The sequence below is a fragment of the Limulus polyphemus genome, unplaced genomic scaffold, assembly GCF_000517525.1.
Source record: "Limulus polyphemus unplaced genomic scaffold, Limulus_polyphemus-2.1.2 Scaffold5133, whole genome shotgun sequence".
Classification (NCBI taxonomy): Eukaryota; Metazoa; Arthropoda; class Merostomata; order Xiphosura; family Limulidae; genus Limulus; species Limulus polyphemus.
The window spans coordinates 52,851-63,503 of NW_013670743.1; the positions used below are offsets into that span (position 1 = coordinate 52,851).

Sequence of the window (10,653 nt, forward strand, 5' to 3'; positions counted from 1 at the left end):
AATAAATGACGCTACTGAAGACGTGTCACCTGAAAAACCCACTGTTGAAGAAGGAACTCTACTCGGTTTTGAGAAGGGAAACAGCGAAGCCCTTGATGAAGTTACTACCACTGTTGTGACTGTTACTAATGATAGGACGTTTCCTGATGAAGCAGATGAACCCCACATGAAGCAGAAGATAACGAGATGGAGACCAGTATGGAAGAAGATACTTTGTTGAATTTTAATTTTGTGTCTGTAAATTCTGCACATTTAATTAAGTTATTGTTAATTGTTTATTGGTTTAATGTAAGTGGCTATTGTAAGGAAGGGGCAGTGTTACAACAGCGGAAGTCACGTGATGCTAGTAACACGTCATGAACTTCTAGAAGGATTCTGTCCCTTCCTGAAGCCTTGGGAGGCTACTAGATATGCGGTAGTTCTGTATATATAAGACCGGTAAGAACTGACGGCAACAATGTAATGTGTAATTGAACTGTGGACACAGAGAGATGTATTGTTGAGTCGAGCACGTGAGACGTTCGTTGTGAATTATAGCGTTTGTTATAGCGTGACTGTGGAAATTAAGTGTATTGCAAAGTTGTATTTAGAAAGAATAAACCAGTTTTTGTTTAAGAAAGGAAAATTAACTAACGACCAGAGATGTAACAACATTAATGATTCTGACAAGACTTGTCTCAGGTAACTCACCTGACATATCAAAACATTTACACTACATTTACCTTACACTACCTATCTACTGCAGCGTTGAGAGCCAGCACGGCCCACTTTCTCTCTCTTTTTTTTTTAACATTTTAAAGAACTTATTAATTTGAGAAAAATATCCTAAATTAGGACAGCAAACAGCTTATAAACAATGCAAAATCAATAGCAGGAGCCGTTTTTAGCTTACAGTATAAACGCTAATTCGTTAATAAAGGAACAACAAATATCTATTAAATCTATAAAGTAACAAATATATATTAATTATTACTCAAATTATTATTTCAATGATTCTTAATGTATCAAGTATCTATATACAAAGAAAAGCCAAAAACAACGCTTTTTATGATTAAATGAAGATATAGCCTAAAGGTGCTTTGCAACTTTACAGCATAACCATTCGCCAGGGCCCTTGGGCAGTTGCTCCCTTCGTCGGCGGGCCTGCCTATCTAACTATACAATTTTTAAATAACTCTTTAATCTCTGTAAATTTTGCAAACATGTTTGTATGGCATAATATTTTTTCAAGAATTTCCTCAAAACCACTTGAAAAAAGTGCTATGTTATGACCATTGAGTGTCATAACTGAAATAACAACGAATTTCACCATTCTATAATTACAACAGAATACTGTTATGTCTCTGGTCGTTTGTTAATTTCCCGTATAATTTCTTTCTGATGAAACTTTAGCGATACAAGTCCTTTCTTAAATAAAACTAGTTTATTCTTTCTCAATACAACTTTGCAATACACTTAATTTCCACAATCAGTTTAACTTAAACACACGCTATAATTCACAATGAACGATTCACGCACTCACTTACTACCGCGCTTGTCTGTCTCTGTCTGTCTGCAATTCTATATTGATTCATTGTCTGGTGCACTTATATACAAGAATACCGCACATCTAGCAAACACTCGAGCATTCACGAACCTTCGAGAATATCATGACGTGTTACTAGCGTCACGTGACTTCCGCTGTCGTAACAATACGAATTTCTTTGGGTATATTCAGGTAATGTTGCTAAACTTTTGTGCAGGTTTTGCATGTAGTTTATCACATTGATATTGACCAATGTCAAAAGGTTTTAACCATCTGCTAGTCCTTTTACATCAGTAAAGTCTACACGCTACTACCTTTGTTCTAGTGAGTGCATCTTTTTGTATAGATTTCAGAGATTAAACAGTTGATACAGAAACATGTACAAGCTGGATTGAGAAGGTTCTGAATTGTGTGTAGGTTTCTGTTTGAAGTATGTAATCTTATGATTTATGTGACACTATACTGTGGCTTTGATCTGAGTATAAAAGTGAGTTATTTACATAATTCTGTCTCTTGTTTATCAGGTGTATTGATTTTGGCTGTTTGTTACTTCTGGTCGTGTTTAGCTCTTGTGTTCCTGCACTTAACCTCAGCAACCAAACAATAGTTACGGCAGCTGGGATATTACAGGTTTTAAATGTGTTTTTTTCTGTTAACTCTCTGACATAGCAATGTTTGTATGTTATACTATCATTGAAGAAAATCCTCTGAGACCATACAAATATTACTACAAAGTCATGGAAGCTACAGTGGTAGTAAGAGCTTGATCTGAGAATACAGTGAGGTTTGGGAGGAGCACTCTTCTGAACTCAGAACTTTCACCAGCCATGGTAATAGTGGTGACCACATTTTTGATCCTGGCAGAAGAAGATCATGCATCCTTGTACGTGATAATGGAAAACAGGTAAATCCAATAGTGTTAAATGTAACAGCAATAGAGTGCCTGGACCATTTCATTAAATATTTCAAGCAAGATCCTAATTGGAATGAGTTGACTCAAGGAATGGGCAGTGCAATGCCTGATGCTTTGTTTACATGATTTAGTTCTCAATGCTTTAGAACATTTGGAAGAGGCACAATTCAATGACTAAAATACTGTTGTTTATGTAAATGATTTATAGCTACATAGGAAGGCATTTCCCACCATTTACTTGGAAGATCACGATGAGATTCTCATCCAGGAGTTTTTAAGGAGTTACTAAGTAAACCCACATGATACCACAAAGGACTGAGGAGCATCTTGTCTCTCATGGGAGCAGTTTCAATGGTGGCATGGTTATAGATGGCCATCTCAAGCTGCACACTGGAGCAAAAGAAGAAATCAGCAGCAGTAGCACTAATGTAGTCATAATTATACTCGCAAAGTATTATCTGCATAAGTGAAGGAGCACCTGGCATGCCTGATTACTGATTGCAGGAATATTCATATCCTCTTTACAAACAGGATCACCAGATACTCTTAACTTGCTATCCAACACCACAATAAATGCAGGATGGTTGGTAATGAGCAGTGGCCACCACACCATTGTAGAACTTTCAATTAATCTGGTTACTAACTTCGACAAGTGCAATCTTAGCTCAAACCCAACATTATGGTTGCTGGTGTGGAGAACCATTGAATTGGCATTACTTGGTATTTGCCTATAATTATACAGAAGTGTGAGGTTGAATTTCTTGTGGATACTGAAGCAACCAGGAGCTCAACTTTGCTGTGTATCAGTTGCACTGTTTTAAGTCAGCACTTCAGCTAGTCAGTACAACCTTTGTTCTGGTAAGTGGCTACAAGATCAACATAAATGAAAAGACATGTCTCTGATTTTTCTTGGCAATGTCATGTGCAGAACAAAGGTAGTTGCTTTGATCTACGTTCTTACATTGGGATATTGAGGTTGAAATTGCTGCAGAAATTTTCAACTGTGTCAAAGGATACTGTGGCTCTATAGCAAGACCATCTAATGCCAATTGGATTGAGCCTGAAACAGTAGACTGAACATGCGCATGTTGAAAATAATGTTCTCCTCATGTGCAAGCTGTAGCTGATGCCATTCTATGGATGCAGTCAAGTTCATTATCACTTTCTAATGCAATTATAGAATTGATGCATAAAACACTGTATTATTTATCTGGAAAGCAGGTTGCACTAGCTCAAATAATGACCTGTCAATATGTGGGTGTGGTACCAGTGCTAGTCTGAAACTATGAACATTTGGCTATTACGTTTCAAGTTGGAATGGTCCTCAGCATGGTAACAGACGCTAAAGTGATGAAAAATAGATGTATAGCTAGTGTCCTGGCCATTATACCTAAGGTCTCTAGTTGAGGATTGTGCAAATGATCTGAGCTCAATTTAGTGATATTAAATCAGTGAATTTCTCAAGAAGTTTGCTGAAGTGTATGTGGGACCAGATGGCCAATTAAGTCAGACAACAATCACATATAGGTACGGACTTCCTTGGAGTACCAGGAATATACCCCATGCTGAAATTAAACAGATATTAAAGGATGGAGTAACACAACCTACAGAGAGTGTATGGTCTTCTCCATTGGTACTTGAAATAAAGTAGGAGTGCCAATGTTCTGTGTAGAATTTAGATGGACGAATGAGGCAATGCAGCCATATACCTTTATTCTTCTGCACACAGATGAACATCTGGATGTGGTGGAAGGTGTTTATTGATTAAATACATTATATTTGGCTTCTAAATATTGATAAATTGAATTAGACATTGAAAGTAGACCTAATACTGCGTTCAGCACTCCAGAAAGATTGTATGAATGCTACATCTTGTCATTCATTCTGTGTAATTCTCTTGCAACTTTCAAGCAGCTGATAGAATTTACACTGAAAGGACAGCAATGGGAAAGATTTTTCATCTATGTGGGTGGCATACTCGTCTTTGATCATATATTTCATACTGCTGCTTAGAACCTGAAAATGGTATTTCAGAACATCAAGTATGCAGGCTAGAAATTAAAACGTGGAAAGTGTTCATTTATATGCATAGATGTACAATTAATTGGTCAAATAGTTAGTAGAGATAGAGGGTCAATTAATCCTGGGAAGAACACAGCAGTCAGGGACTGATCTCCATCTTATAATAAATGATAAAACTGGAGCTTTCTTCGTTTTGTATTTTATAACTGACAGTTTGTGAAAACTTTGTCCAAGTTAGTTGTATCATTTTTTGTACTGAGGTTGATGGACAATTTATATGGGCAGAAGAGTGCAAAAACGCATTCCAATCCCTAAAAAATGCCTTATGTGACGGATTTATTATTATACATTTATTTTAATATCAACGTTTGTTTACATAAAGTTTATATTTAGAAATATACTTATAGTGTTAAATATGTATTGCGAAACTCCCGCCTATTCTCTAAAGTTGTAGAAGATTCTCGAGTGTAAAAATCAACAATACATGTATGCACGTAAATGCTTAATGTAGCTTTGTGTTGTAATGTAATCTGAATTTTCTAGAAACTCTCCACACGGCTATAACTATACCCAATGTGATGTGTCAAAAAAGAGTATTTATTATTGGTTTGCTATGGTTGGTGTGCTATAAACTTCAGAAGCTATAATTGTGATTATTACAACGCTTATCGGCGTTTGTGACTGGTGAATAACGAAGGAAAAGGCGAGCTAGCTCCCTGTTAAGTGAATTATACCTACATCCACTCGTAATTAACTTGCTCATCGTGAACCCTCGATAAGATTTCGAAGAAGTTCCAGACTAGAAAGAAGACTTTATATTGCTTGTAAGTTTGTGAAACGTTTGTTTATAAATCATTGTTTGTAATAACTATTTGTAATAACTGTTATTGTAAATTATATTGTTGTGTGTATATTAAAACGTATTTGTGTTAAAAAAGAATACTGTGTGTATAAATCTTATTGGAAAATATCATAAACTGACTATATATCGGCTTTTATGTAACTGCTAAATCCAAAATACAATTTAACTACTAAATTTAAAGTATCATTTAACTCAATTTCAGGCTATTTGAAATTCTAATACGTAACACTTACTAAAAACACCAATGTAAGCGTATCCTTGTCAAGATTGTTTGTTCACACTGGATATACCAGTAATGATAGAATTGGCGTGGTCTTGTCAAAAGTACAGAATGGGGTGGAGCTTGTGGATCATATACTGAGTACTCCTGAATGCCAATACTATATGACAAAAAAAATGTTTATACGTTTTTAGCATTTGTCAAACTTTACCACCACAATTTGTATAGCAGGAAGTTCACGAGTAAACTATGTGTAACTGAAATAGCAAATGAAGTTCAAAAACCCAGAAGGTATGATTGCCCATTGGATAACTCTGCTTTAAGAATACAACTTCATTTAATTGCACAACTCTGACCAGGCAAGAAACACTGATGGATTATCTCGCCAACCCATGAAATAATTTTGTTTGTTAAATGTTCAGATCCTGAACACCATGCAGCACTTAAAACCATGACAGCAACAGTTATAATGAACCATCCAAGAAGTAATAATTCTATGTAAAGGAAAAACTAAATGTTCCAGGGAAAACTCAGATAAAGAGTGGTAAGTTCCCCTCTGGTAAAAATCATCCTACATATACCTGGTCTCTGCATAAGAATAAAAGGCAATTGATGTGCTGGTTTTTATAGATTACTTCAATAAATGGGCTGAAGGTTAACCATTGCTCAACAAATTAGTGCAGTCTGTTGCTGATGTGTTGGCTGAGTAATGGATATCACAATTTTTGCATAGTTTAGTGCTGGATGTGATGAAGAAGTATACTTCACCATACCATCCTTGATCTTGTTGACTGACTGACAGGGCAGAACAGACTGTCAAACACTGAATTTATTTGTATGAGCACATTCTATATGTCATGATGGTGTATCATGCAACTGAGCAATAGTCAACTAGTTGTTCTCTAAATGTCCTGTTCAGACGAGAAAAAAAAACCCTGGGGATCTGATGATTGATCCTCTAACCAGTACTGATGTACCAGCAATATATATATATATATGGAATGGATACATTCTGCAACAGTTGATTTGCATGATTGAGCTTTGTTCTGGGTGAGAGTTTGTACGTCAAAAGATATATTATGATAAAACAGTAACAAAACAAAAGTTCAAGCTAGAGACTGGCTTGGGTTGTGGTATGTGCCTACAGCATGAAAAAAAAAGATTTTGACTGGTTTGGTCTGTACCTTATCAGTCAACAGCTGAATGAAATGAAATATGAGTTACAGTGGTCACGTGGGACGTGGATGCATGCCCAATACACCAACGACTGGCCTCCTAGAAGTATCTGCTCTTAAAATGATGCCCCTCCCCAGTGGCACTGTGGTATGTCTGCGGACTTACAACGCTAGAAACAGGGTTTCAATACCTGTGGTGGGCAGAGCATAGATAGCCCATTGTGTAGCTTTGTGCTTAATTACAAACAAAGAAACAAAACGTAAAATGATGACTAAATTTGACATATTACAGGCTTATATTGATTGAAATTTGGGCTATTTTTAGTGATATCTCTCTTTTTGAAATGGCTATATAAAGTCCCATAGAACTAAGATGCGGCCCAGCATGGCCAGGTGGTTAGAGAGCTTGACTTGCAATCTGAGTGTTGCGGATTCGAATCACCGTCACACCAAACATGCTCGCCCTTTCAGCCATGAGGGCGTTATAATGTGATGGTGAATCCCACTATTCGTTGGTAAAAGAGTAGCCCAAGAATTGGCGGTGGGTGGGGATGACTAGCTGCCTTCCCTCTAGTCTTACACTGCTTAATTAGGGACAGCTAGCGCAGATAGCCCTCGTGTAACTTTGCGCGAAATTCAGAACAAACAAGAACTAAGATGAGTAGATACTTCAAACATACTTGTTTCCCATCTTCTACCTAATAACTGACGATAATATTTTTTACCTTGCTGCTGTGAATATTCATGTTTCATTAGTCACAATTAGTGTCTGTTTTATGGCACATGTATGACAGCTAAAATTAAGAAATGACTTTTACATTTTAAATCAATAGCCAAAAATTCTATTTCTGTAAATATACATTTCTTATAGGCTAAAGCATTAAAAAAGGAAAAACTATACACTGACAAGATTAAACTCTACAGTTCTGATGACCTTTTTGAGAACTTGTTAGTCTAGGAATCAAAGGTGGATGAGCAAATAGACACGAATGATGAGAGTACTGTGAAGTATATTGTATGATCTCGTCTTAGCTGATGAGGACAAAGAAATCAGCAGTACATATCTGGTTATTCCTGAATAATAATATAAGGAAATATTAGTGGAAGAGAGTCTATCTGCTCTGATGATCACCTAAGATATCAGCACTGACTTCTGAATCGATATGGCTTTTGCCTTTTGTTTATTTTTATCTTTATAAAAATTGGTTAACATTTCTTATGAATATTATTATTATCTTCATCGGGATTCTGTCCATGTTTTGGACCAGGGATGGCCAGGTTCAGCATACACCTCTTCCTCTCTCTCTGGAATTGTTATTTTGTTTTCTCTATCACTGAATACTACTTAAAAAATCCTTGTTACATTGTTGTTGCATTACTCACAGTATGTTACATTTTATTCATTGTCCGCAGTTTTAATTAACATACTGTTACGTCTCTGTTCGTTTGTTAATTTTCCGTAAAAGTTCTTTCAGAAGAAACTTTAGCGATACAAGTCCTTTCTTGTTTATTCTTTCTCAATACAACTTTGAAATTCACTTAATTTCCACAGTCACGCTGTAACTTAAACAAATGCTATAATTCACAACGAACGATTCACGCGCTTGACTCAATTGTCCGTCGCTATCTCTGTCTGCAATTCAATTCCATTGTTGCCGTCACTTCTTGGCGGTCTTATATACAAGAATACCGCACATCTATTAAACACTCGAGCATTCAAGAACGTTCGAGAATATCATGACGTGTTACTAGAGTCACGTGACTTCCGCTGTCGTAACAATACCCTTTTCGTGCCATGTCCAATAAATGGAATAATATTAACTCGTATATTTTCACTAGCTTCACTATTAGTCCGTGTATAACTACTATCATACTTAAGTCTTTTATCACTTTTTGTTTGTTTGTTTGAATTTATGCACAAAGCTACACAATGGGCTATCTGTGCTCTGCCCACCACGGGTATCGAAACCCGGTTTCTAGCATTGTAAGTCCGCAGACATACCGCTGTGCCACTGGGGGGCTTATCACTTTTTGACTTTAGTCTTTTATCATTCTTAAGTCTTTTATGTACTTTACACACCTCTTTGTCACAAACTTAACCTGACACCAACAGCTCTAGGCTAATAATGCTTGGCTAGTTCTCAAGGCTAATATGACGTCGACATCCGTGCCTATATATTTCATCACACTCATTAAACGTATCCCTATATTCTCCTGGAAAATAGTGAACTATACGAAAACGCTCTAGTTTTGGGTCTCGTTTGAAAATCATTACAACTTTTGTACGTGATCCTGTTTGCTAACTTCTTAAACCAGAAATAAAGAAATGTATTATTGAATGACATGCTATGACGCATTGACATTGTTATTAACTATATTTGCTAGATACAAACAAGTTCAGTGCTTTTTGTAAAACTAAAATATTACTATTTTTTAAACGTTCTGTACAAAGTAAAAAAAAAAAACACTTTCAAAACAATAGTATATAAGTAGATTTCCTCAATTTCAGTAACATAAATGAATAAAGTTTCAAAAAACCAAGAATATAAAAAGGTACTTACAGCCTGATGTTACTTTAATTAAATGTGAGCACTATTAATAAAACTTTAAAATATTAATTATCAAATATTGTGTGATTCGTGTTGTTTGAATTTCTTGAAGTACTTCTTACCCTAGTCTTTAACATTTCCTTTCTTTTTACATCTTTAAAAATTTACCTTAAGAAGTTTAATCACATTTGATTTTATTCAACTATTATCCTAGACATTGTATTTACGTGATAAATTCTGGTAAACTCACTCCATTTGGATAACGTCGAAAGCGTAACGCGGCTTCCCCAAAGAGTGTAGGTAATGAGATTTGATCCTGTAACTGGTAAGAATATTGTCGTCGTTCTACAACAGCATACAGAAGCACGGGTGGTTGTTGTCTAGACCTTATACTTTCTTCTAATTCTTCCTTTCCCCTAATACTAAGGTTGTCAAATGCCATATCATGCGCTGCGAAAAGAGTATAGGCTCCTCTCTTAGCTAACAGGGATATGAGACCCTGTAGCTCCACTTGGCGAACAAATTCAGAGGCTTCGAATGTACGTGCTGTATCAAGAAGATTAGTTAACGGCTTTACTGAAAAACAAAGCAAAATAATTTGTTTCATTTTTTTTATATTCATGATTTATGCTACATATAAAGATAGAAAATGGATAAAGAATGTTTATGGAAATTATGTTTATACATTTACTTGATTAAAATATTACTATATTACTACTATACTCCTTAATCTTTTAATCAAGTAAACAATTTCTATACCCTTGTTTTTGTGTTTTTTTTAAACATTTTAATGTCATATTCGATAAATGAAATCACTTAACTCAATTTTTCTATCACTGAAAGGATCGAATAAGAAGTATTTAGGTTATCAGACAGAAAACGAAGAGGAGTTAATAAATTCTGTTGCATTTTATACTGTTGTAATGGTTTCTATTGTTGGGTGAGTTCTTTTGAATTATTTGGTAAAAGCGAAGAATGCTAAGCCCTGTACACTTAAAGACGATGAAAGCATTTTGTTTCTTCTGCTACTAGTTCTGCAAATTCGTTTGCTGATATGGATTTTACTTACTTGCTAACTTCTCTAATACGTATGACAATTTCTTATATATATCTATTTCTTTTGTTACGTATTGTTACGTCTCTGTTCGTTAGTTAATTTCCGTAAATTCGTTCCAACGAAACTTTAGCGACACAAGTCCTTTCTTAAATGAAACTAGTTTATTCTTTCCTAAGAAAATTTACTGATACACTTAATTTCAACAGTCGAGCTATAACAAACGCTATAACAACGAACGTCTCACGTGCTCAACTCAGTTCAATTACACACTCTCTGACTGCAGTTCAATTACTCATTGTTTCATCACGTTGTGACCATCTTATATATACC

The 10,653-nt window shown here is 35.5% G+C and overlaps 1 protein-coding gene across 1 annotated transcript in view; it reads right to left on the reverse strand.

Annotated features, from left to right (window-relative positions):
• The window catches only part of LOC111089060 (transforming growth factor-beta-induced protein ig-h3-like), a 68,805-nt gene that overhangs the window by 51,475 nt on the left and 6,677 nt on the right, over nt 1-10,653 (reverse strand). The window contains exon 3 of the mRNA XM_022400773.1: nt 9,517-9,842. Coding sequence (XP_022256481.1) covers nt 9,517-9,708 — 192 coding nt within the window. The 5' untranslated portion in view covers nt 9,709-9,842. The remainder of the gene's footprint in view (nt 1-9,516; nt 9,843-10,653) is intronic.